Source organism: Coregonus lavaretus, assembly GCF_964263955.1.
Source record: "Coregonus lavaretus genome assembly, chromosome: 36".
Taxonomy (NCBI): Eukaryota; Metazoa; Chordata; class Actinopteri; order Salmoniformes; family Salmonidae; genus Coregonus; species Coregonus lavaretus.
Window position 1 is genome coordinate 15,539,655 of NC_140023.1, and position 26,860 is coordinate 15,566,514.

Genomic DNA, 26,860 nt, shown 5'->3' on the forward strand with positions numbered 1-26,860 from the left:
TAATAAATCCCTTTTGTGAGGAAAAATCATAATGATTAGCTGGGCCTGGCTCTCCAGTGGGTGGGCATGGCTGCCAAGTGGGTGGGCCTATGCCCTCCTAGGCCCATCCATGGCTGCACCCTTGCCCAGTCATGTGAAATCCATAGATTAGGGCCTTATAAATTTATTTCAATTGACTGATTTCCTTATATGAACTGTAACTCAGTAAAATCATTTAAATTGTTGCATGTTGCGTTTATATTTCTGTTCAGTATAAAATGTGATGTTAAATGAGGTGAAAGGGAGACTGGCGTGCCACTAAGTGTAACTACGTTTGTACTGACGTTCTCTCTAAACACAGTTAGCACCAGCTGATCCACTCCGTAGCCATTGATCAGAGAGCTATCTACACCTGCTTTAAAGCTAATATTGTGGGACGCTCTTCCGCATTGATGTACAGGTTGGGTAGGTGCAGCAGACTACCCGACACCCGGTCCAGGACATCAGCGAGGGTGGTGGATATGGGAAGGTGGAGGGTGCGGTACTTGTGCCCTGCTCCGTACATGGGGTGCTGGATCACATGGCTGGTAGCGTTAATGCGTCCCTTGTACAACTGAAGAGAGATGAGAAGTATTAGGACAGTAGAAGTACATAATACCACTGCCACCAATGTTATGAATGGTCATGACTTCAAGTGAGAGATGGGAGTTATGAAAGATTCAGGAGCACAATGCAGGGGCACTTTTGGAGTGAATGAAGCCAGCCTTGGCTGTAGACTTCCACTCCTGCCTTCATTGGAAATAACAAGGCTTCTCATTCAGCATGAATGTTACATGTGCACAACATCGAAGGTGACATCAACTATTGCTTTCTGCGACCTGCAGGCGACAGGCATGGTGTTGCCAGAGCACGGCTCAGCCGCTTAGGGTCCATGGACAGCTCACTGCAGCTCCAAACACAACCTCAGGCCCCTCACTCAGTCCCCACTCCAGACAAAATCACTATACTACAAACACTAGCCTGGCAGGAGATTTAGATTACGTAACATAAAAGGCTGTTTGAAACATGCACCTTAAAAAAGGTACTGGTGGCTTTTAGGCAAGTCTGATACACCTCTCATAGGAACAATAATGTTCAAGAATACATATCTTGGTATGATAGCTAGCATAATAAAGTACACCATTTTTTGATTGACAGCAAATAAAAATGTCAAGTTCCCTCCAGTGAGATGCAGATTAGGGAGAAATTGAGTGAGGCTTCCTTAAATATCAAAGATCAAATGAAGTCATAATTTCAACGCTGATTAAATAAAAATGTTGAGCCAGTGTATCAAGTACATCATCAATGTTTTTTTTCAGATCTAAAAAGGCCTGATGGAGTAAAAAAAATATAAATATTTTTAAGGTAAAGGCACCACAAAGTCTGACATTCCCTAATTCGGGCCCTATAAAATCTGCATTGAGGAGAATGTAGACGGAATCCAGACATTAAACCGGAATTCAACAATATTCAAACATTTATTGAATTTAGCAGGAAATCAACTAAATGTATTGAACTTATTAGAAAATGCATTAATTTGTCCAAGTTATCATAAGACATGAACAAAATGTATCAGTGATTCGTATTTTCCTGCAACTTTCTGAAACGGCACAGGAATCCCCGTCTGTTTGCGTGTGTGTATGTCTACACTTTGTGTAGCCGTTACCATTAGCGATTATGCTAATGGTAGAGATTGAAAGGCTTTCCCAAAAACCTTCAATTAAATGTTACAAAGCAGCCTACCTGGCAGAATTATGTCATGATTTTTTGCATCAATCTAGTGGCCATTTGTTTTGCAAACTCTGCAATCACATGAGCGCTACAGAAACATCGCTAAAGAAAAAAAATATATCTTGCTGGTGCACACTTGTAACTACACCCAAAAATCTACATGATAAAAAATAGTGGTCCCCTGATGTGGTTTAAGCATTGTTGTGGACTTAGAACATCAAATTGTATTGTTTTTCCAACAAATAAAAAGTGTGATTTTGACAGCGAAAACCTGATAAAAATTGGGGGGGAAACGAAAACCTGGAAAAAACTAAACTGAATCAGGCAAAAAAAATATGATTTTATAGGGCCCTAGCTAGGGCTTACCACAACACTGGCAGTCATGAACGCCGTAGTCGATACCGAGTTGACACGCATATTAGAGCTTATACATACCTGAATGAAAATAATGATTGCACCGTTATACAATACTGTTATACAATACATAGCCTACCGCATACGCACTGCAGAAAAACACAAAAAACTGATTTAAGATATCTTTGATACATAATTGGTCGAGCCTATACTCCAAAATTAAACAAATTCTAGTAAATCGCCTTTGATTGTGGACTGTACTAATTATGCATACTAGATAGACTGGTTACCTTATGCTACACTCCAAACTTTTTATCCATGAGTCTGGGAGAGAACTGTGATGGAAGATTTTGTGTTGGTGCTTTTCTAATAACCGTTTTCTGTTTTCATGCAAGTGACTGATTGAACGAATCCTCAGTATCTACAATTTGGCAGTACGCCTAAGACCCTTCTTTTGAGAACGAAAATCTCAGTTTCAAGGTCTCAGCTTAGCGAGAAGAAGCCTCGTGAGGTATTGGTCGGTCACATGAATGAAGCAAACGTTGATGAATTAATTATAAATTAATAAGCTAAATCATGCAAATATAACTAGTCTGTATATAAGAGATCTAACGGGACTGCCCCGGGAGAGCTCCTGACAGACATTCACTATGGTGCATCAAGTTGGTTGGAACATCTCCAGTTAACTGATAATAAACAATGATTAATTTAAGATTGACTTTGAGTGTCCCTGTGTAAGAATTTCCACAACAGAACGTATAGGCCTAGGCAATGCTGTTGGTTTGTTGATTGTGCAGGGCAGCTTACAGAGTTAGCCTAAAATTACAGTGAATTTGTATTTGATTTTGAATTGCCTAGTAATATGGCTTTTTTATATTTTCATAATTAATAGGCTGACATTACCTTTAGCTACAGAGTATCTCACCACTGTTTATTTCCATCTCCTTTCTCGCCTTCATTCCTTTCTCAAGCACGCAGAAAGGGGCTGTCAGTTTAATGAAATATGTTTTGTTGTGAAATGTGTTACTATCGATGTTCCCGAACAGATGTCACTTGATATCCCAAATTAAGCACTGGGTAGCTGCAGGAATAGGGTTGGGAAGGCCATGGCATACAGAGTTTGGGCGGTATATCACCTGTCGCGCAGCGAAAGGCTGCATGCTCCTCAAACAGTGGTTGATGCATGGAGTGAAATAAGTGTTCTTATAAGCCCAGACATTTCTATATGCAATCGCGTGTGAAAGCAGAGATTAGATGGTTGCCACTAAAAAGAACACATCCCAGCTGCAACTATATTTATTTCTAAGCTGCTCATATTAAGCACATGCTCCCCTATAAAACCGGAGTAGCCTACCCGGCATGATTGAAAAATGAACAGGTGGGAAAGTGGTCTCCATTCGCAATTAGAGTGCATACGGATGACATGTATTTTTTCCCTGGCCTCTGGTCCTGCCCATTTGATAATGGGCCATTTCTATCGAACAAATGTTACATATTAGTAAAGACAAGATTAAATTGAGAATAGTCTGATGGGTGAAAATATGATTACTTGATGAGAGAACAGCGTGTGCAGCCTGAGGCAAGGAACAGAGCGCAAGCTTTTTTTTGCGACTTTCTCAAATCATCAATAGCCTATAGTCGCCTAATGCAGCCCAAATACGTGTTGATTTCTAAGACATTCTAAGGTTTGTATCATTCACAATAAAGTAGCCAAATAACTAAATCTAGCGTATAGGACTGGTTTCAAATGATCACTTTTACTCTCAACATCATATGCGCACTTGCTCTGGAATGGGGGGGGGGAATGTTGGGGGTAGATTGTGGCTTCTATCAATGTAATTGTCTGCATCAATTCCAATCCCCCAGTACATATATACAGTACCAGTGTGTGTGTGTAAAATATATATATATATATATATATATACACACGTACAGTACCAGTCAAAAGTTTGGACACACCTACTCATTCAAGGGTTTTTCTTTCTCTTTACTGTTTTCTACATTGTAGAATAATAGTGAAGACATCAAAACTATGAAATAACACATATGGAATCATGTAGCAACCAAAAAAGTGTTAAACAAATCAAAATATATTTGAAATTTTTCAAATAGCCACCCTTTGCCTTGATGACAGCTTTGCACACTCTTGGCATTCTCTCAACCAGCTCTCTCTCACCTGGAACGCATTTCAATTAACAGGTGTGCATGTTAAAAGTTAATTTGTGGAATTTCTTTCCTTCTTAATATGTTTGAGCCAATCAGTTGTGTTGTGACAAGGTAGGGTTGGTATACAGAAGATAACCCTATTTGGTAAAAGACAAGTCCATATTATGGCAAAAACAGCTCAAATAAGCAAAGAGAAACAACAGTCCATCATTACTTTAAGACATGAATGTCAGTCAATACGGAAAATAAAAAAAAACTTTGGAAGTTTCTTCAAGTGCAGTCGCAAAAACCATCAAGCGCTATGATGAAACTGGCTCTCATGTGGACCGCCACAGGAAAGGAAGACCCATAGTTACCTCTGCTGCAGAGGATAATTTAACTACACCTCAGATTGCAGCCCAAAATAAATGCGTCACAGTTCAAGCCACAGACACATCTCAACATCAACTGTTCAGAGGAGACTGTGTGAATCAGGCCTTCATGGTCGAATTGCTGCAAAGAAACCACTACTAAAGGACACCAATAATAAGAAGACACCTGCTTGGGCCAAGAAACACAAGCAATGGACATTAGAACGGTGGAAATCTGTCCTTTGGTCTAATGAGTCAAAAGTTGAGATTTTTGGTTCCAACCGCCGTGGCTTTGTGAGACGCAGAGTAGGTGAACGGATGATCTCTACATGTGTGGTTCCCACTGTGAAACATGGAGGATGGGGTGTGATGGTGCTTTGCTGGTGACACTGTCTGTGATTTATTTAGAATTCAAGACACACAACCAGCATGGCTACCACAGCATTCTGCAGCGATACGCCATCCCATCTGGTTTGGGCTTAGTGGGACTATCATTTGTTTTTCAACAGGACAATGACCCAAAACACACCTCCAGGCTGTGTAAGGGCTATTTGACCAAGGAGAGCGATGGAGTGCTGCATCAGATGACCTGGCCTCCACAATCCCTTGACCTCAACCCAATTGAGATGGTTTGGGATGAGTCGGATGGCAGAGTGATATAAAAGCAGCCAACAAGTGCTCAGCATATTTGGGAACTCCTTCAAGACTGTTGGAAAAGCATTCCTCATGAAGCTGGTTGAGAGAATCCCAAGACTGTGCAAAGCTGTCATCAAGGCAAAGGGTGGCTATTTTAAGAATATTTGGATTTGTTTAACACTTTTTTGGTTACTACATGATTCCATATGTGTTATTTCATAGTTTTGATGTCTTCACTATTATTCTACAATGTAGAAAACAGTAAAGAGAAAGAAAAACCCTTGAATTAGTAGGTGTGTCCAAACTTTTGACTGGTACAGTATATATATTTTGAAAATATATTTTCCTTTATTCTTTTCCACTAACCCTACCACCCCTCTCCTAATTGAAGTAAGCTAATTAAATATCCTTTCCATTTTATTCAGCCAAGTAAAATTAGATTCTTCTTACTATAATATCATATAATAAAATAATGGCACTGGACTTATAAGCGTGTCTTGTCTGCTAATTGAACAAGCTTACAGCATGACCCATAGCCAGAAAACATACAGTAGGCCAACTCATACTGTTCTTCTGAAATACATTTTCTTCATATCATGTTTCTTTAAACCTGACTAAAATTAATTATTTATTGTGACGTGCATATTAAATAGATTTATTAGACTTTTTTTTAATGTAGATGTTCCAGCGGCTTGTATGCGGCTTGTATGCGGAGGCCTGGAGATGATGAACGTGTTTATGTTCATTAACGGTCAATTACCGAGAGACCGGCAATCTTTTGCATGACAATAACCGGCTGACAAAATATCATGACCACCACAGCCCTATCCCTACCTAATGTGTAAACATATTAGCATGTAGACCCATCCTGCTATTAATCACCTACTGATCATACATAATTAACCTTCACTGATGTGTTTCCCAGGACACCTTGTGTAATTTAGCACACAAATGACATTTCACATTTACATTTAAGTCATTTAGCAGACGCTCTTATCCAGAGCGACTTACAAATAGGTGACCTAAATTAGAGTCTAAAAGAGAAGTATGTTTGGCTCGTCGTGCATAACCAGGAACCTTTTGGCATGCCATGCACAACAGTCATCCTTCACCTTGCCCATGGAATGACCCTTACCCTTCCCTGACACTGTTTAATTTCATCAAAACGGGATGGTGCAGAATGAGGACAATGAAACTGGAGGTTAAGTTGAAATTAGCTTTAGACAATTGAAACCACTTTCTCCCCCCTACCGTGACTGCTCTCTAAACTGCTCGCATGACAACTAATAATTGAGGAGGGTGAAATATGGAGCATTCCTTTGACTGAGGTGCAGTACTGTTTCTCCGACAAGCATCAGTCAGGGGAAAGCCTGCAAGTGTGGAGGGATTTTCTGTACTGCTGTGCTGGCCTCTTGTGGCCACCTTGGGATATTACATCACTCTAACGGTTCTTTTCCTTTCCAATGCAAGTCAATAGGGAGGAGAATGAAATTGCTCCAAGTAAGGTGAGCTGATCCTAGATCGGAGCCTACGGAAACTTGGTACCCACCGGACAGGGCGACTGCAGGAAGACTGTGACCTTCTCGTCCTCTAGCATGAGCTGCAGGAAGAGCCTGCGGATGAAGCCAGAGATGTTGCCAGAGATGGGCACGCTTCCACGCTGGGGGGCCGACTGGAAGAGCTCACACAGCACCTACAGAGAACAAGAGCCCACCAAAGACACACGTTAGTAATCCATCAGATATGGTTGGTCAGGGAGGAAATGTGTGTTGTCAATGCATTCCATCGGACCTGTGCCATAAGCCGCTGGTTGTTGGGGTGACAGGAGATGCACTGCAGGAAGAAGGCCACTGTGGCGTTCTCGATGGCCGTCCTCTGCTGGGTGGTGAGACCGCTGCCCCGGGTCGAGGAGGCCAGAGAGTAGCGCGACCCTGAAGGCTGGGGTGGGGGCGGAGGAGGGGGGCAGCACGCACCACCGGAGGCAGCAGAGTGGGCTCCCGCGTGCCCATGGACACCACTGGTTCCCCCTGCGCTGGCGCTGCTGTGGCACAGCAGGAACAGCAAAGCAGTCCACAGCGGGTTCACCTCAGGCCCACCTAGCCAGTCTTTCATGGCATGACTGTTCCCCACCTCAGTGAGGAAACGCAGCACTGGGGCTGCCAGCTCTGCAGACAGGGGTGCCCTGCTCAGAGAGGAAGAAGAAGAGGAGTGGGGGTGGTGGTTGTGATGGTGCTGCCGTCGTTCGGCCTGGGCGGTGGAGGGCAGGGGCAGGTCAGCGGCAGCCAGGAGGCCACAGCAGAGTCCGGCCAGGCTGCGGACCAGCAGAGAGGGCAGGCCTGAGTCCAGCAGCTGCTCTATCGCCCCGGGTGACTGGGAGGCAGCAGCCAGAGTGGCCAGTTGAGACTCGGACAGGGCGATGGGCGGCCGCGCGTGTTTGGAGTCGTCGGTGAGGCCGGCGCAGGTGGTGGCGTTAGCACTGGCGCTGCTGAGGTCGTGCTGCTTCTTGCCGTCGTCCGTCATGGAGAGGCGGTGCTGGGCGGCGGTGGGTGGGGCCACGATGCCCATCCAGGACATAAGCAGAGAGAAGTAGCTGGGGTGGATGTGGCACATGGAGCAGAGCAGGCTGTCTACTGCCTTCTTCAGCACCATGTTACACGGCAGGGACATGGACCAGTTGTACAGCAGTCTACAGGAGAGATGGGGACAATGGGATAAACACACTGGACTCACATCTTTCCCTCTGAAATCAACAGGTCAGAAACCTTACTCCTACTGAATATTTTCACTTGTTACATTTTTTAAAGGCTGTATACAGTGAGCTCCAAAAGTATTGGTACAGTGACACATTTGTTGTTGTTTTGGCTCTGTACTCCAGCACTTTGGATTTGAAATGATATGACTGAGGTTAAAGTGCACCGTCAGCTTTAATTTGAGGTTATTTTCATCCATATCGGGTGAACCGTTTAGAAATGGGACCAAATAAGTCACTTTTAACTACTTTAATAAATATAAGTGAATTTGTCCCAATACTTTTAGTCCCCTAAATTGGGGGACTATGTACAAAAAGTGCTGTAATTTCTGAACGGTTCACCAGATATGGATGAAAATACCCTCAAATGAAAGCTGCCAGTGGAGCTCACTGAGGATACAAGGTTAGACATGATGTCTTTTACTTGGTTTTCCCTGTTCGATGTAAAGTATTCATGTTTGCAGAGGATGTGTGTAAAATGCAAGACATACCAAGAGGCGGATGAGAGAAACTTTAGAATGAATCTACAGCTTGAAAACATCAGGGAACTGTATTCTAACCAGCTTGAAAACATCAGGGAGCTGTATTCTAACCAGCTTGAAAACATCAGGGAGCTGTATTCTAACCAGCTTGAAAACATCAGGGAGCTGTATTCTAACCAGCTTGAAAACATCAGGGAGCTGTATTCTAACCAGCTTGAAAACATCAGGGAGCTGTATTCTAACCAGCTTGAAAACATCAGGGAGCTGTATTCTAACCAGGCTACAAAAAACGAGATGTTCTTCAAACTGATGGCTCAAAGCTTGCGAAAGCTCTGCTTAGCTTTTGATGACTGAACAAAGAGTACAGAATCATAGTGGATGCGCTAGCGTGAGTAAAGGACCGAACTGTTGTTTTTTTCTGACAGGATAGCACTTACTCAAAGAGCTCTCTGTTGAGCAGCACTGGGAGGTCGTAGTTCACGGGCAACTCGTAGCTGCGCCACAAGATGGCCGCCACACAGTGGAGGTGGGAGGGAGAGGGCATGATGAGGCCATACTCCCGTGACGAGGAGCTGCTCTGGCGCATGTAGCCCACGGGGCCGCTCCTCTTGTGGGCCGCCACCAGTGACGAATCATGGACCCATTGGAGAAGGGCCTGGATCCTGGAAGGAGAGACAGGGATTAGATGGTCAATATTAACATATCAAGAGCTGCTTTCATAGATCCATATTACATAGACCCAGCAGTATTAGGCTCAACACTACATCAGTAGATTTTAAGTGGTCTTTACCTGTCCTTAGTCCCAGGATCCTGTGTGGTTCCCAGCTGGTAGAGGACGTCAATGGTGGAGTCTGAAGAGAGACCGTTGAGCCTTCCGAAGAGCAGGGGACTGTTGAGGTCTAAACAGAAAAATCACAATGATTCAAGTACAATGACAGATAGAAGGCAAAGACCTATTTGTGAGATTCAAATGTTGTGTACAATGTGATCAATGAGCGTTTTATTCAAGTGGCGGCTATGTACTCGTAGGGTCGGTGCCGGAGGCCGCACAATTCCTCAGCAGGATGTCGATGAGCTTGAGGCCGATGCGGGTGGACTGCAGGCCGATCTTGACCAGCACGGCCTCAATGTTAGGTGAGTGCATGCCGCAGTAGGGGGACATGAGCAGGGCGGCGCAGGTTTGGAGCAGATTGGCAGTGGGCGCAGCAGCGCTGGCCATCATGGCCTCCAGGTCACTGACGTGGGTCAGACAGTGGTGAAGCAGACGTAGCCAGCCAATACTATTGGAGAGACAGATGGCGAGGTCAGAGGTTAGGTAGAGAGATTTGCTGTGGCACTAGTGGTGTTTTTTTTAATTTGACGCTCAAGTTACATTTAACAGAAGTTCCTGTAAGGGCAAGTATGCTTGTACCTGGTTTTAGAGACCTGGTCCTCGGAGGGGAGGAAGGGGTTGTTGACGGTAGCTGAGGAGGTGTTGCCGAAGGCGGTGAGGCCAAGCAGTTTGATCTGGGACAGGCCCAAGGTGCTGGCGTCACGAGGCCGATGCAGCCTCAGACATACCGCGGACGCCACCTCAGCCTTCACCAGCTGGATCTTGATGTAGGTGAGGCCACTGGTGATGATGGGCATGGACAGAGGCAGCATGTTTACCCCGTCTGCACTGATCTCAACCGAGACCGAGGAGGGGCAGGCTGGGGAGAGGACAAAGAGACATCGGCAGAGTTAGCAATAGTAGATGATGGTGGAGTATGTTCAACTTCATTTTCTCCAACTGGTACTGTCTGGCACAATGGTGTGTTGTGGTTGACAGAAGCATGAATAATCCATGCGAAGTTTTGCATATTTAAAATGACACTAGACAACACTGGTAGGTTAATATTTGAGTGGGTGAAATAAGTGGGTCATGAGGAAAACTGTGCTTAAGGGGTAGTAGACAGTGTGCCCTTAAGGCACTTAAGCAGAGAGGCACAGCTCCCCTGCTGGTACCCGAGAGCCACTAAAACGATCAATTAGACAACTAGTGTCATTGGTTGGCAAGAGAATTCTCAGAACGGTTTAGATTGAATTCAGTCTCTGATTAGAAGACAACTGCTCTGCACTATTTCCCCCCAGGGGGTTCTGTGTTGCTGTACTCACTGGCGAGGGAGGCCAGGTGTGGCTGGATGTGCAGCTCTTTCAGCAGCACGGCAGCAGGGAGGTGGATGGTGAGGTCACACCACGCCTCCTCTGGCAGGAAGATGTAGGACCAGGCCGCTGAGCGCGCCCGTCTGTGAGGGGGTGTGGCCTGAAGGAGGACCTCCGCCGGCTGGGCCGTGGGGCTGCTGGAGGTGATGGTGCCTGCAGAGGGACAAACAGCATTTAATAGGACACATGCAGATTTTCACATCAAATAGAGGATAAAGGGAGAAACTTCATTCAGAACAGGAAAGGAAAAGCTCCACATACCGAGCGGCGCAAAGTTGTGAAGTCCCTCTGCGTTGTCGGGCTCGGAGGCTAGGACCCGGGCCTTGAGGCTGCCGTCTGCAGCCTTCCCTGGGCCAGTGTCCAGGAACTTCATGATGGTGGACACCATGCTGCGTGCCGTGTTCACTATGGCCCGGGTGCTGGTCACCATGTTGTTACAGATCAACTGGACCCCACCTGCACACAGGTCAAATACAAACACAACATGTTTAGTCTAATGGACAGTATACTAGGACATTTCCCCAATTATGTATTAGGCGTGTGTGCGCATGTGGGTACCCATATCGTGGAACGCCTTAAGTGCCTCGCTGGTGTCCAGCACTCGGAGGATGAACCAGAGCAGAGGTTCAGACAGCTGGCATGTAGACAGAGAGCCCTGGGTGAAATACAAAGACTGCTTTAGATTAAAAAACTTTCAGCATCCATGGGTCAAACATTCATAAATCTAATCTATCAAACTGAAGTACTATAACAAGCAAAGTTATTTTTCTCAAACCTTTAATCTTGACAAGTAAATCTCTAAACAGAAAAACGTAATGGATGCCCTTTTGGTCATGGTTGAGCTCAGTCTTACCTGTCTGCCCATGTACCCACAGGCCATGTAGGTGAGGATGGGCTGCAGCATCACCTGCACTGAGGTGGCTCTCTTGCTCAGGGAGGTGAGGATGGTGAACAGGCCATCTCCTACAGAGATGGCATCTAGTCCGCCATGGAAGTTCTCATGCTTGGTCAGGTGGAGACCACTAGCACCTACAGACAGGAAAGTATCATCCATAACAAACATTTGAATATCTTATCTGCGAAACCTGGGATCTTTATGAATAAAGCTTTCAAAAAAGTAAGTGTGCAGATGAAGCCTACCAATGATCATAGCCATGGCGCTGCTGTTGCACTGGCCCAGAGCCGAGAGGGTCTGGCTCATGATCTGCTGGTTGGCCAGCACCATGTCAGCCACTCCGGCCGCAGGGCCCTGGTGAGGGGTGGCCCCTCCTGCTGCCCCCTCCTTGTTGCCGCACACCTTCTCCTCATCCGACGCGCTGCTGTCCGACGCCCCGCTGCCCGCCGGGGGCAGACGCCCGCTGAACTCACGGTCGCCCGACAGGGGCAGCTGGACCAGGGCGTTGACTAGCTTGAGCAGGTCGAACATGAGTTGGTCGCGCGTGGTCTCGCCGCACACCGCCTTGGCGTCGCCCGGCCGGATGATGTTGGCGAAGAGGCCTCCAAAGCAGGCGCGGGCACCCACAGAGCTGTCGGAGCCACTGCGGGACACCACCTTGTCAGAGCAGGTGATGTAGTGGTGCACCAGGAAGGTGATGGACTCGATGACAGAGGAGATGGTGCTCACTGACACCACCTCAAAGTTCTGCTCCAGGGTGAACTCTAACAGCTTGACCTGGGCATCCAGAGGACCCTGGCATGACTGGAACGGACCCCTGAAGGAAGACGAGAAGAGATGGGGTCATTGACGCTGGCACTTTACAACAATTCATTGTACTGTATTGTGATGGAATCAAAAGGATGGCTTTTGTTCCAGCCCAGCTATAACACATCAGATAAATTGAAGATGACTAGTTATCATTTGAATAATGTGTATTAAGTGCTGGGGTGGAACAATAGCTGCTCTTGATCTCTCTAGACAACCTACCTCTCAGTGGACAGGATGTGCATCAGTTTGAGCAGGAACTCGCTGAACATCTGTGGGCAGGTGGAGGAGAGGTGCACCTGGAGCCTTGTGAGGAACTCTTGCATAGCTTGGGTGGCGGTGGGGCCGACCTGGGAGCTGTGCTGGCTGGTGCAATGGGGGTTGCCCCCAGACAGGAAACGCACAAGCACGTGCACCAGCGTAGGGTCCGACACCATCTGCTGGGCCGTGCTCTCATGAGCTCCCATCCCACTGCTGGAGGCTGCTGACCAAACACACACACTCAATTAAAAAGGAGTACTGTTGAAGGTCGTTTGGTTTTAATTATATCTTTGGTTACACTGCATCTTCAATATGCATTTTACTATTTCACAATCCTCAATGTGAAACATCAATAGGTGTTTTCAGGCACCGTGTCTTGAGAGTGAGACCCTGTGAAGGGTGGACTCACCACTGGAGGGCATGTTGGTCATGAGGGTAAGGGAGTGCAGCACCAGACACCAGGTCCTCAGGGAGGTGTTGGGGTACCAGGCTAGCACCGACAGGAAACTGCTGATAGAGGCTGCATTGAAACACAGGAGAGACGGAAGTTTAACATACACTTACCCATGTGAAAATACTAAAAGTGAATGGTTTGAGAGTTAAGCGGAGAAGGTAGTGGATTGAGAGACATATAGGGCGACCTCTGACCTTGGTTGAGTGGGATGGTGGGCACTCTGCTGGCGTTGAACATGAAGATGTCAGATCCACTCTCCTCAGTGCCCCCAGAGCAGGAGTTGAGACTGAGGGTCAGCCACAGCTGCAGCAGAGACTCCAACTAAAGCAAAAACACATGAGCACTTTATCTACAAATCCACTAATCCAGGGTAACAAACGTATTCTTGAGAATGGTACAGTATGTTACCTATCCTGCCACATCATTACCAAGCTCTGTCGAGGGATGTGTAAAACAGAGCGATGTGCAACAAGTCATTCAAGTCTTGTGGAGTAGTATAGACCCTTGACTATACCGTCTGTTGGTGACTGACCTGTACGTGGTGCACCTGGAGCATGGAGAAGAGCTTGTTGAAGCAGGCACTCAGCATTGGGATGGAGGAGGCCTGTACCATTACGCTGCTTCCTGGGGGGGAGCCCCCATGGAGCCCCAGCAGCAGAGAATCATCCGTCCCATTGGATGCCTGGGACACTGGCGGGAGAGAGGGACAAGGGTCAGCCATCATTTCCAAGACTAAAGGGTACATTCCCAAACATCTATAAATAATTTTTTCTTAAGTGTATACCTGTGGGGGAGGTTGATGTGAGCGCCTGCAAGATGGAGTCGGCCTCCAGCGTGGCCATCATCTTGAGCATAAGCTCAGCCTGCTGCTCCAGCCCCACCTCCAGGCGGGCGTCCAGAGCTGAGGGAGAGATCAGGGTTATAAGGTGGAATGTATTCCTTTACACAAGACAAGTGTGGAATCCTATACGAGACTAAGATTTGGAGATGATATCAGGATACAAAAATGCACCTTTACCTTGTGAAACGGAGATGGAGAGACTCTGAGACCCAGGCTTTTCGACAACAGCTGGGGGCTTGGACACAGCAATTCCTACTCCCCCTATGTAGGGGTTGTAACCGTATGTACCATAGTCAGCACCCCAGTAGTCATACCAGGTGCTGCTAATAGGCTGTAGGAAGAGAGAGACAAGAGAAACGCAAACGTAGTCATTCCTCTCAGATGCTAGGTACCTGTATAACATTACATGCACACTAACACTATATTCCTTTGCATGCAATGGTGGAGTTTTTTCAGAAAGGAAAGTAAGAGTGAAGAAAGTAACACTTTCCCAAGTTTGTTAGTTTGATGATTGATTGGATCTACATACAGAAAAGTGCTTTGAGACTTAAAAGGCCTGAGCAGAGTTAAATTGGAACGTTTTATGGAGACGTGACGGTGAACGGCTAAGGGGGAGGTGGTGTTGGGGAGGGATTCAATAAAACTAACTTTGTATTACACACACATTTTTATTTATTTAAGTTCATGTACAAATGATGTTTGTTTTGGGCTGAATCGATATGAGCCCCAGAGGTGATCCAATCAATAACTGAATAGAAATGCAAGAGAGCATTAAATAGAGAGAGAGATGGGAGTGAAACAGAAAACACACAGGTGAATCATGCAAGTTACGTACCTTAAAGACTTTGGCGGCAAGGGGATCTTTTTCCAAATCAATATCTAAAGGATCAATATCAACATCCATGAGGTCTTGTAGCAAGTCAAAGTCAATGTCTTTATCTTTTTCCAAAGATGACAGAGGTGGAGCACCTTTGGATAACGAAAAGAGCTTTAATATTGCCAAGCAAGCACACTAAAACAGCAAACTCAGAGGCCTTCTTTTAGGAAATTACTAGGCAATTTTAAGGCCTACAAAAAATGTTTTTTTGCAGTTCAGGGACTCGAAACAATGGATTGCTCGCCCACTCTAATCATCAAGCTCTGACAACTTTGGCCAAAATTCTGACTTGGTATAAGTGCACAAAATATGTGCTTTTGTGTAGCCCATTGAATATGTCAAGGGAATTACAATTTGTGATAGTTTGAATTCAGTACACAATCTCAAGTCAGGATTTCTACCAGTTATTATTGCAACTTTTGGACAAATTAAATAATAGCCTCAGGAAAATAACCACCACCCCTTAAAACATTTGGATATCTTACTGGCAATAAAGCTACACTGTTTGAACTCCCCCTCCAAAAGGCAAACATAAGAAAACAGTCCATTCAGAATTAAACTGGTTAGAGAAGCTCTAAATATTCTCCTTTAAAATAAAACTAATGTCAGAACAGGAAGTCGTACAAAATACAGAAGAAAATACTGAGAGAATAAACATGCAGCTAGCTAAAAGGGGAAAAAAGAAAAACAATTGAACACAAATAGATTCATCATGATAATAAGGTGAGGGGGTCCATATGTAAAATGTGGTCGAGGACTGGCCTACCAACGCACTTTGGAAAACAGAGGAGGTCCCAGGAGTACCTGCGATGATATCAGTAGTCAGGGCCTCGTCAATGGTTTCCACGAGGGGGATGGTGGTGTGCTGGGCTAGGGAGTCGTCAGAGTCTATCCCTGCTGAGGAGGACGATGCCCCTGTCTCCTCACCCACCGCCTCCTCGCCCATACCATCCAGGGACCCTGGGGACAGCAGCTCCCCTGAGGAGAGGGGACAGGAGAAGGTTAGTGCTGGGAGAAAGTAAACGACTAGAGACTGCTAGCAAAGCAAAGACTCACCATATCTTACTTAGCTAAAAAACTGTTCCTTAATGATGTGAGAATTGAACAGTGACTTGAATTGTAGCAGCACCCCCTACCTGCCAGGATGTCCTGCAGCATGCAGGTGAGGGAGTACTGGGCCCAGGCCCCTCCCCAGGAGATGTCCCCCCTGTTGAAGTCTGTCCCCACCAGCAGCAGCAGCAGACGCTCCAGCTGGTGCTCCGACACCACCTCACATAGATGGATGGTGGGCCTGGTGGCATTGGCTATCCTGGCCAAGACCTGAAAGGCAAAATCAGACATGTGATGAGCACAACTTTCTGACAATGTATCCATTTATGCAGTGCCAACCAATCCCCATCTTTGCCATTATTATTATTTGTAGCAAGTGTGCCCTCAATTCAACTCGAAGAACCCAATCAAAGTTTTTTGGCAGTGCATACCTTGCAGACGAACAGCAGGAGGTCTGCGTGGCAGGTGAAGTCCATTGAGAGGAGGAAGAGGGACAGTTTCTGCACCACGGAGATGCAGCGCTCATGGGCCAGTGTGAAGGGCAGAGGCTCCACCTCAGGGGCCTCCTTGGCGGCCGTGGCCTCTGTGTCCAGGGTGGAGCGGGGCCACTCAGCTGTACGCCTCAGACGGATCAGGTCCTTAAAGTGCTGCCAGAGAAAGAGATGGGGGAGAGATGGAGAGCGCCAGAAATAGATGGAGAGGCAGATGTCAGGCAGTGGAAGTCAATTAATACACATGGTTTAATCTAACACTATTCCAAACAGCATACTTGTAACCTGTGTGAGTGTGTTTGGCGCACACACTATGCTAAGTATATGTGTGCAGATCTGTCGTAACTTGTTGAAAGGTGACCCAAAAACATACTTGATTTTAAATTCTTGTGTTCCCAAGATGAGAAAAAGCATAGAAAAATAATTATTTCATTCTTAGTCACTCGATTTCTATGGGAAAATCCTATAGCTATTCCAGCTTGATCAGTCAAAACAAAGCTTTCCTTTTCAATGCTTCTGAAATCCTCACCATTTCTTTTATTTCACCTTTGCAAATGTAGTAAGTTATGGAGGTAAGGCAATGAATAGGTCATAGTGCAAAATAATTACAAATTTTGTATTAACACTGGAATGATAGATGTGCAGAAGATGATGTGCAAATAGAGATACTGGGGTGCAAATGAGCAAAATAAATAACAATATGGGGATGAGGTAGTTGGGTGGGCTAATTTCAGAAGGGCTGTGTACAGGTGCAGTGATCGGTAAACTGCTCTGACAACTGATGCTTAAAGTTAGTGAGGGAGATAAGAGTCTCCAGCTTCAGAGATTTTTGCAGTTCGTTCAAGTCATTGGCAGTAGAGAACTGGAAGGAATGGCGGCCAAAGGAGGTGTTGGCTTTGGGGATGACCAGTGAGATATACCTGCTGGAGCGCATACTACTGGTGAGTGTTGCTATGTTGACCAATGAGCTAAGATAAGGCGGAGATTTGCCTAGCAGTGATTTATAGATGACCTGAAGCCAGTGGGTTTGGCGACGAATATGTAGTCAGGGCCAGCCAACGAGAGCGTACAGGTCACAGTGGTGGGTAGTATATGGGGCTTTGGTGACAGTCGCTCTGGATAAGAGCGTCTGCTAAATGACTAAAATGTAAATGTAAAATGAAAATGTGACAAAACGGATGGCACTGTGATAGACTACATCCAATTTGCTGAGTAGAGTGTTGGAGGCTATTTTGTAAATGACATCGCCGAAGTCAAGGATCGGTAGGATAGTCAGTTTTACGAAGGCATGTTTGGCAGCATGAGTGAAGGAGGCTTTGTTGCGAAATAGGAAGCCGATTCTAGATTTAACTTTGGATTGGATATGCTTAATATGAGTCTGGAAGGAGAGTTTATGGTCTAACCAGACACCTAGGTATTTGTAGTTGTCCACATATTCTAAGTCAGACCCGCCAAGAGTAGTGATTATAGTCGGGCGGGTGCAAGCAGCGTTCGGTTGAAGAGCATGCATTTAGTTTTACTAGCATTTAAGAGCAGTTGGAGGCCACGGAAGGAGTGTTGTATGGCATTGAAGCTCGTTTGGAGGTTTGTTAACACAGTGTCCAATGAAGGGCCAGATGTATACAAAATGGTGTCGTCTGCGTAGAGGTGGATCTGAGAGTCACCAGCAGCAAGAGCGAAGAACTTACCTTGGATGTGGCCTGTTTCAGCTTGGCCTGCTCCACCAACAGTTTGTATGAGGAGCCTTTGTTGCTCTGGGTCTTCTCCTTCTCAATTTGCTCCACCAAAGCTTTCTGTTTTGCCTTCAATAGATTTAACTGCTATAATGAAAAGGGCAGGATAAATATAAACATTGCAAAGACCATCTATTACATGACAAGACTTCATCCAAAGCCAGTAATAAGAGGGAGAATCCAATAACTGTGACAAACACAGATTTATGGGGTATAAAAAATGCACAACTCCATGACGTTTTTAAGACGGAACTGATGTTGGATTTGCACACATTTACCTGTTTGTGGTGCACCAGCTGTTTGCGGATCTTGCGGGAGTACAGGCGGTCTAGGCTGCTGTTGCCTTTGGCTGATCGGTTGGAGCTGGAGGACTGGAGGCTGTTATTTATAAAGCTCCACTGATTACCTTGATTCATTGGAGAGAGATGGAAAAAAGGCACGTTAGAGTTGTCTTCTTGGTTCCAAATCGATATGCAATAATATTACCCTGTTAATATGATTCATGGTTCTCAAAACTGAAGAAATTTTTCTTGTAATAAAACCTTGTTGATTTTATAGCTAGCCTCGCAGACAAAGGGTAATAGGATAAAGTTTATTCTAAGCCTATAACATCACTCATGCAACAAGGATGTTAGAAAAAATAAAGAGCCACATACATATTCAAAAGGGGGTAATAAGGTAGACAAAACAAGAAATATGATCACTTTTGTGATTTCTTGGCTTCATAAGTTATCAGTACCACATCTCATTGGAGAGCTACACCACCCTAGCCTACACTACGCTACCTGTCAAGGTGCGCTCCCTCTCCTTCCCTCCCAGGTGCTTCTTGCCTGCAGACGCCTCGTCCTCCACGCTGGCCACGTAGTCCAGCAGCCGTGACACCAGCATCACCACCCAGCTGATCATGGGGACGTCCAACACACCTGCCGCACACACAGACACAGACTCATAGGTTGCTGGTTGAGTCCAGAGCCCCGGGTGGCCGGTGCTGGGGCCAGGGAACACCCCAGCCCCCCATCCCTGCTGCCAGCCCCAGCCCAGGGACCCGCCACCTCCGGCTAGCCCACCTTCAGTCCTGCGCTGGGCAGCCGCCAGGGGCTGCTGTAGGGGGGACAGCAGGCTGTCCAGCAGGTTGAGCAGCCCCTCCAGCACGCCACTGTTGCTCAGGGATCTTTGGCCGATGCAGGACAGGAGCATAAAGACCCTGAGGGAGGACACACAGAGGACACTGTCAATCTCAGGAACATTGTAAAACACAATAGGTAAGTCTGGGTGGGTGCTTCTGATACATAACGATACATATGTGTTTGAATGTAACAAACACCTATCTTTATGGAAGTTAGAGAGGCATGTCAATGTCACTGGTCAATGGGCAGTAACCAGTTTGCGTTGTGAGGGGAAGTGTGGACATAATGATTGTCCAAGGAGCTCCAGTTTGTCAGTGTGGTGCAATGAATCTAAATAAAGTGAGCGCAGTGGATAGAGATAGCTCCTCAGTGCATAAAGCCCACCTGTCCTGGGGGAAGATGAGCAGCTGCTCGGAGTTGTAGAGCTCCTGCAGGACGTTGGAGAGGAACTGGCCCCACCAGCGCTCCCCTCCACACAACTGCACCAGTAGCAGGCCCGCATGCAGACGGATCTTGGGTGTGCCGCTGATGCACAGGTGCTTGAAGAGTTCCTCGCAGGCCTGCGCGTGGAAGGTGCTCTGCAGCACGGACGGGACTGCGTGCCCTAGAGGGGAGGACAAGGAGAGAGAGTGAGCATAACAGCAAGTGAAAGACTGAGGTCAAATGAGAGGCAGGGAAAATATAACTAAATAATACTGTACAAGAGAAAAGTACACAGTCATTTTCCTTCTAATTAAGCCCTTAAAACCAGACATCTCAATCCACTGCTTCTCCTCTATTCTACAGAGAGCCAGTGAGAGAACTACAGGGGCTGGATATAATGCATTGTAATATACAGTGGCTTGCAAAAGTATTCACCCCTCTTGGCATTTTTCCTATTTTGTTGCCTTACAACTGGAATTAAAATGGATTTTTTGGGGGTTTGTATCATTTGATTTACACAACATGCCTACCACTTTGAAGATGCAAAATATTTTTTATTGTGAAACAAACAAGAAATAAGACAAAACAACAGAAAACTTGAGCGTGCATAACTATTCACCCCCCGCAAAGTCAATACTTTGTAGAGCCACTTTTGCAGCAATTACAGCTGCAAGTCTCTTAGGGTATGTCTATAAGCTTGGCACATCCAGCCACTGGGATTTTCGCCCAATCGTCAAGGCAAAACTGCTCCAGCTCCTTCAAGTTGGATGGGTTCCGCTGGTGTACAGCAATCTTTTAAGTCATACCAAAGATTCTCAATTGGATTGAGGTCTGGGCTTTGACTAGGCCATTCCAAGACATTTAAATGTTTCCCCTTAAACCACTCGAGTGTTGCTTTAGCAGTATGCTTAGGGTCATTGTCCTGCTGGAAGGTGAACCTCCATCCCAGTCTCAAATCTCTGAAAGAATTTCCCTGTATTTAGCGCCATCCATCATTCCTTCAATTCTGACCAGTTTCCCAGTCCCTGCCGATGAAAAACATCCCCACAGCATGATGCTTCACTGTGGGGATGGTGTTCTCGGGGTGATGAGAGGTGTTGGGTTTGCGCCAGACATAGCGTTTTCCTTGATGGCCAAAAAGCTCAATTCTAGTCTCATCTGACCAGAGTACCTTCTTCCATATGTTTGGGGAGTCTCCCACATGCCTTTTGGCAAACACCAAACGTGTTTGCTTATTTTTTTCTTTAAGCAATGGCTTTTTTTCTGGCCACTCTTCAAAAAGCCCAGCTCTGTGGAATGTACGGCTTAAAGTGGTCCTATGGACAGATACTCCAATCTCCGCTGTGGAGCTTTGCAGCTCCTTCAGGGTTATCTTTGGTCTCTTTGTTGCCTCTCTGATTAATGCCCTCCTTGCCTGGTCCGTGAGTTTTGGGAGGGCGGCCCTCTTTCGGCAGGTTTGTTGTGGTGCCATATTCTTTCCCTTTTTTAATATTGGATTTAAAATGGTGCTCTGTGGGATGTTTAAAGTTTCAGATAATTTTTTATAACCCAACCCTGATCTGTACTTCTCCACAACTTTGTCCCTGACCTGTTTGGAGAGCTCCTTGGTCTTCATGGTGCCCCTTGGTTCGTGGTGTTGCAGACTCTGGGGCCTTTCAGAACAGGTGTATATATACTGAGATCATGTGACAGATCATGTGACACTTTGATTGCACACAGGTGGACTTTATTTAATTAATTATGTGACTTCAGAAGGTAATTGGTTGCACCAGATCTTATTTAGGGACTTCATAGCAAAGGGGTTGAATACATATACACGCACCACTTTTCCGTTATTTATTTTTTAGAATTTTCTGAAACAAGTAATTTTTTTTATTTCACTTAACCAATTTGGACTATTTTGTGTATGTCAATTACATGAAAATCTAATAAAAATCCATTTAAATTACAGGTTGTAATTCAACAAAATAGGAAAAAGGCAAAAGGGATGAATACTTTTGCAAGGCACTGTATCTATTGGAATTCATTGGGGGAACAGAGACAGAGCAGGCATAAAGCCAGGTAACACCAGCAGCAAGTGGGTAATACATTATTCTCTTTCATAAGAGGAGACTGGTGAAACTGTATGGCGAGCAGCTAGGGAGCATCAGTAGTGATTTGATGGTGAGAGAAGGAGATTGCTAAGCACACTTCACAGTACCATGGGCTTTCGGTTAACTTTGAACAACTTTGAAAAGTGAGTATTTGGCATCTTTTTCAAAACATTAAATATGTAGGCTATTTCATTTAAAGGCAAGTGAGAGCAGAGAAAGCTAAAAGCTGCAAATAATGTATTCCTAAAATTCTCGTGGCTTGAAAGATTTTCATGCCTCAAACATGGCTATTAAGGTACAACAATGCTTTAGGCTTATGCAAGAAGGGGAAAATACTGAGGAGGTATTGAGGAGGTGTGACTCCCCAAGCAGATCAGACATGCATACAGATGGACACTACCAATGTCTCCTAGGGATGTTGTTAGGACAACAGACAATCAGGTAAAGGAGGATATTGGTTTGAAGCTAGGCCAACTTTAAAGATGTATGAATATGGGACACAGTCAGAAAAGTAGATGCCATCCCTGATACAGACCCTGTGGCCCTCCCCCAGACATCTCACCGTTGTTAGAGTGCAGAAGGCTGAGGAGTGTGTCCAGCAGGTAGCGGATGATGGTTCTCAGCTGCTCTGTGGATGAGTTCTGGATGAGCTCCCGGGGGTCGTAGGCCTCAGGCAGGACCTTGCGCCCGGCTCCCAGGGACACGCGGAGCCTCTGGACGGCGTGGTGGGCCAGGTTGAGTTGCAGCTGCAGCTGGATACAGTCCTGATAGGCCGAGAAGACGCGCGAGTCCTCCTCCACCGCCTTGTCGGGCTTCCGCAGGAAGTACTGTGCGTTGTTGGCACTGTTGAGTGGAGGCAGGTCGATGTTCTGGAGTAAGGTCTCCAGCCGATGGCACGCCAGGTTGTACCTAAGAGAGGGGGAGAGAGCGAGCGCAAGAAAGATGTAGGAGTCTAATGTGCATCCTATTTCCACAAAGCTTTAGTGCATCTCCATTGTTGACAATGATTGTGGACAACTGGGACTACTGTCTAGCAGATACTGTATAAAAATACATCTCATAAAACTTGACCTGCTCCATGTCACCCTAATCAGAGTTAGCTAACTGGTTGAATAGTTTGGTATGTCCTCTGACCTGCACTGGATGTCCTCCTGCAGGGCCACCATCATGGCCAAGTGCTGGTCCACGTCAGGCTGGCTGGCCGCCTCACTCTCTCCCCTTAAGGGGTCGTGCATCAGCTTCAGCTCGCTCTCCCAGGGCAGGATGTAGGTGTGGCCGTAGTAGAAGCCCAAGGGGATCTTGGCCCGGGCGTTGGTGCTGCCATAACGACCAATCACAGTGATCTGTTGGGTGAAGTGGGAGGGATGGCGAAAAGGGGGTTAAGGTTGTAGGAAAATGGTTGTGTGGAGCACAGTGATTATCACAGAATGCTCACTGAGAAAAATATATATAACGCTGCAATTTTTCTTCGGTGCCCTTAGAGTTCAGATACTTATTCTACCTTGTGAATTGGAAGGGGAGAGAATAGAAGAGAAATTGACAAAGATCTTCAGAGATAATGCACCAAAGGCACTGACCTTCATGAAGCGGCAGACAGGGGGCGGCAGAAGGTCGTGCAGGATGAGGGAGTGGGTGCTGATGTCCGTGGCAACCACTAGCCTGCGTCCGTCCACCTCCTCCCCCAGCGTCCAGATGTCGATGGACAGAGAGGCCAGGTCCCCACAGGTGGGGATCAGAGCGTCTGTCAGCAGCACGGGACGACCGAAGTCCAGCGTCACAAACCTCCGCGCTCCTGGGACAAGAGGGGAGATATTTAGGTCACACAAGAGCTTACCAAAACAACTTGGCTACATCTCAAATGGATCCCTATTTGTCATAAAGGGCACTACTCATGAGATATAAACTCAGCAAAAAAAGAAACGTCCCTTTTACAGGACCCTGTCTTTCAAAGATAATTCGTAAAGATCCAAATAACTTCACAGATCTTCATTGTAAAGGGTTTAAACACAGTTTCCCATACTTGTTCAATGAACCATAAACAATTAAATGAACATGCACCTGTGGAACGGTCATTAAGACACTAACAGCTTACAGACGGTAGGCAATTAAGGTCACAGTTCTGGAAACTCAGGACACTAAAGAGGCCTTTCTACTGACTCTGAAAAACACCAAAAGAAAGATGCCCAGGATCCCTGCTCATCTCCGTGAACGTGCCTTAGGCATGCTGCAAGGAGGCATGAGGACTGCAGATGTGGCCAGGGCAATAAATTGCAATGTCCATACTGTGAGACGCCTAAGACAGCGCTACAGGGAGACAGGACGGACAGCTGATCATCCTCGCAGTGGCAGACCACGTGTAACAACACCTGCACAGGATCAGTACATCCGAACAACACACCTGCGGGACAGGTACAAGATGGCAACAAAAACTGCCCGAGTTACACCAGGAACGCACAATCCCTCCATCAGTGCTCAGACTGTCCGCAATAGGCTGAGAGAGGCTGGACTGAGGGCTTCTAGACCTGTTGTAAGGCAGGTCCTCACCAGACATCACCGGCAACAACGCCGCCTATGGGCACAAACCCACCATCGCTGGACCAGACAGTACTGGCAAAAAGTGCTCTTCACTGACAAGTTGCGGTTTTGTCTCACCAGGGGTGATGGTCGGATTCGCGTTTATCGTCGAAGGAATGAGCGTTACACAGAGGCCTGTACTCTGGAGCGGGATCGATTTGGAGGTGAAGGGTCTGTCATGGTCTGGGGCGGTGTGTCACAGCATCATCGGACTGAGCTTGTCATTATTGCAGGCAATCTCAACGGTGTGCGTTACAGGGAAGACATCCTCCTCCCTCATGTGGTACCCTTCCTGCAGGCTCATCCTGACATGACCCTCCAGCATGACAATGCCACCAGCCATACTGCTCGTTCTGTGCGTGATTTCCTGCAAGACAGGAATGTCAGTGTTCTGCCATGGCCAGCGACGAGCCCGGATCTCAATACCATTGAGCACGTCTGGGACCTGTTGGATCGGAGGATGAGGGCTAGGGCCATTCCCCCAAGAAATGTCCGGAAACTTGCAGGTGCCTTGGTGGAAGAGTGGGGTAACTTCTCACAGCAAGAACTGGCAAATCTGGTGCAGTCCATGAGGAGGAGATGCACTGCAGTACTTAATGCAGCTGGTGGCCACACCAGATACTGACTGTTACTTTTGATTTTGACCCCCACTTTGTTCAGGGACACATTATTCAATTTCTGTTAGTCGTATGTCTGTGGAACTTGTTCAGTTTATGTCTCAGTGTTGAATCTTGTTCTGTTCATACAAATATTTACAAATGTTAAGTTTGCTGAAAATAAACGCATTTGACAGTGAGAGGACGTTTCTTTATTTGCTGAGTTTATATACACTACCATTCATTCAAGGGTACTAAATGATTCCATATGTGTTATTTCATAGTTTTGATGTCTTCATTATTATTCTGCAATGTAGAAAATAGTAAAAATAAAGAAAAACCCTTGAATGAGTAGGTACTATATATATATATATATATATATATATATATATATATATATATATATATATATATATATATATATATATATATATTACACATACATACACACACACACAAAAGTATGTGGACACCTCTTAATATTTGTGGATTCGGCTATTTCAGCTACACCCATTGCTGACAGGTGTATAAAATCGAGCACACAGCCATGCAATCTCCATAGCCAAACATTGGCAGTAGAATGGCCCGTACTGAAGAGCTCAGTGACTTTCAACATGGCACCGTCATAGGATGCCACTTTACCAACAAGTCAGTTCGTCACATTTCTGCCCTGCTAGAGCTGCCCTGGTCAACTGTAAGTGCTGTTATTGTGAAGTGGAAATGTCTAAAAGCAACAACGGCTCAACCGCAAAGTGGTAGGCCACACAAGCTCACAGAACGGGACTAGCGAGTGCAGATGCGCGTAACAATAGTCTGTCCTCGGTTGCAACACTAACTACCGAGTTCCAAACTGCCTCTGGAAGCAACGTCAGCACAATAACTGTTTGTCGGGAGCTTCATGAAATGGGTTTCCATGGCAAAGCAGCCGCACACAAGCCTAAGATAACCAATGTGCAATGCCAAGCGTCGGCTGGAGTGGTGTAAAGCTCGCCGCCATTGGACTCTGGAGCAGTGGAAATGTGTTCTCTGGAGTGATGAATCACGCTTCACCATCTGGCAGTCCGACGGACTAATCTGGATTTGGCGAATGCCAGGAGAACAAAACGTGCCCCAATGCATAGTGCCAACTGAAGTTTGGTGGAGGAGGAATAATGGTCTGGGGCTGTTTTTCAAGGTTTGGGCTAGGCCCCTTAGTTCCAGTGAAGGGAAATCTTAATCCTACAGCATACAATTACATTCTAGACGATTCTGTGCTTCCAACTTCGTGGCAACAGTTTGGGGAAGGCCCTTTCCTTTTTCAGCATGACAATGCCCCCATGCACAAAGCGAGGTCCATACAGCAATGGTTTGTCGAGATCAGTGTGTAAGAACTTGACTGGCCTGCACAGAGCCCTGACCTCAACCCCATCAAACACCTTTGGGATGAATTGTAACGCCGACTGCGAGCCAGGCCTAATCGCTCAACATCAGTGCCTGACCTCACTAACGCTCGTGGCTGAATGGAAGCAAGTTCTCGCAGCAATGTTCCAACATCTAGTGGAAAGCCTTCCCAGAAGAGTGGAGGTAAAGGGGGGTCCAACTCCATATTAATGCCCATGATTTTGGAATGAGATGTCCGACAAGCAGGTGTCCACATACTTTAGGTAATGTAGTGTATATGATCGAGTTTCATTTACAACTGTTAACCCAGGTAAAGAGGCACAAAAGGTAACTGTACTTACCAGAGTGCATGCGCTCGATGATGATGGACTGCTGTGGAGGAGGCTGGAGGAAGTGAGAGGCTTGAGAGAGGGCCAATGCCAGACCGCTGCCCATGGGGTTCTGCAACAAACAGATGCTTTCCAGTCAAAACATATAGAATATAAACTTCTTATTTGAAATATTTTATTATGTGACAAAATGTAACAAAAGTCCCTTGATGATCATGTAAAAGCCCAAACCTAACTGCTGTGCTATGAGCTATTGCCA

At 46.1% G+C, this 26,860-nt stretch overlaps 1 protein-coding gene across 11 annotated transcripts in view; it reads right to left on the bottom strand.

Moving 5' to 3' along the window:
* Nucleotides 1–26,860, bottom strand: part of birc6 (baculoviral IAP repeat containing 6) — a 156,599-nt gene that overhangs the window by 92,030 nt on the left and 37,709 nt on the right. For 2 of the 11 annotated variants that reach the window (XM_084153656.1, XM_084153648.1), the window contains exons 26-56: nucleotides 26,614–26,713; nucleotides 23,300–23,514; nucleotides 22,857–23,065; nucleotides 22,285–22,631; nucleotides 19,591–19,810; nucleotides 19,147–19,283; nucleotides 18,865–19,002; nucleotides 18,358–18,485; nucleotides 18,035–18,166; nucleotides 16,287–16,502; nucleotides 15,942–16,125; nucleotides 15,610–15,783; nucleotides 14,764–14,897; nucleotides 14,106–14,259; nucleotides 13,872–13,988; nucleotides 13,620–13,777; nucleotides 13,282–13,408; nucleotides 13,043–13,153; nucleotides 12,595–12,856; nucleotides 11,811–12,382; nucleotides 11,524–11,699; nucleotides 11,229–11,325; nucleotides 10,932–11,126; nucleotides 10,623–10,823; nucleotides 9,898–10,177; nucleotides 9,510–9,766; nucleotides 9,277–9,385; nucleotides 8,924–9,148; nucleotides 7,047–7,941; nucleotides 6,805–6,948; nucleotides 463–592 (exon numbers count right to left, since the gene is read on the bottom strand). In XM_084153656.1, the coding sequence (XP_084009782.1) occupies nucleotides 463–592; nucleotides 6,805–6,948; nucleotides 7,047–7,941; nucleotides 8,924–9,148; nucleotides 9,277–9,385; nucleotides 9,510–9,766; nucleotides 9,898–10,177; nucleotides 10,623–10,823; nucleotides 10,932–11,126; nucleotides 11,229–11,325; nucleotides 11,524–11,699; nucleotides 11,811–12,382; nucleotides 12,595–12,856; nucleotides 13,043–13,153; nucleotides 13,282–13,408; nucleotides 13,620–13,777; nucleotides 13,872–13,988; nucleotides 14,106–14,259; nucleotides 14,764–14,897; nucleotides 15,610–15,783; nucleotides 15,942–16,125; nucleotides 16,287–16,502; nucleotides 18,035–18,166; nucleotides 18,358–18,485; nucleotides 18,865–19,002; nucleotides 19,147–19,283; nucleotides 19,591–19,810; nucleotides 22,285–22,631; nucleotides 22,857–23,065; nucleotides 23,300–23,514; nucleotides 26,614–26,713 (6,544 nt within the window). Of the gene's footprint in view, nucleotides 1–462; nucleotides 593–6,804; nucleotides 6,949–7,046; nucleotides 7,942–8,923; nucleotides 9,149–9,276; nucleotides 9,386–9,509; nucleotides 9,767–9,897; nucleotides 10,178–10,622; nucleotides 10,824–10,931; nucleotides 11,127–11,228; nucleotides 11,344–11,523; nucleotides 11,700–11,810; nucleotides 12,383–12,594; nucleotides 12,857–13,042; nucleotides 13,154–13,281; nucleotides 13,409–13,619; nucleotides 13,778–13,871; nucleotides 13,989–14,105; nucleotides 14,260–14,763; nucleotides 14,898–15,579; nucleotides 15,784–15,941; nucleotides 16,126–16,286; nucleotides 16,503–18,034; nucleotides 18,167–18,357; nucleotides 18,486–18,864; nucleotides 19,284–19,590; nucleotides 19,811–22,284; nucleotides 22,632–22,856; nucleotides 23,066–23,299; nucleotides 23,515–26,613; nucleotides 26,714–26,860 lie in introns of all 11 variants that reach the window. The other 9 variants (XM_084153654.1, XM_084153655.1, XM_084153650.1 and 6 more) reach the window with 7 other exon arrangements.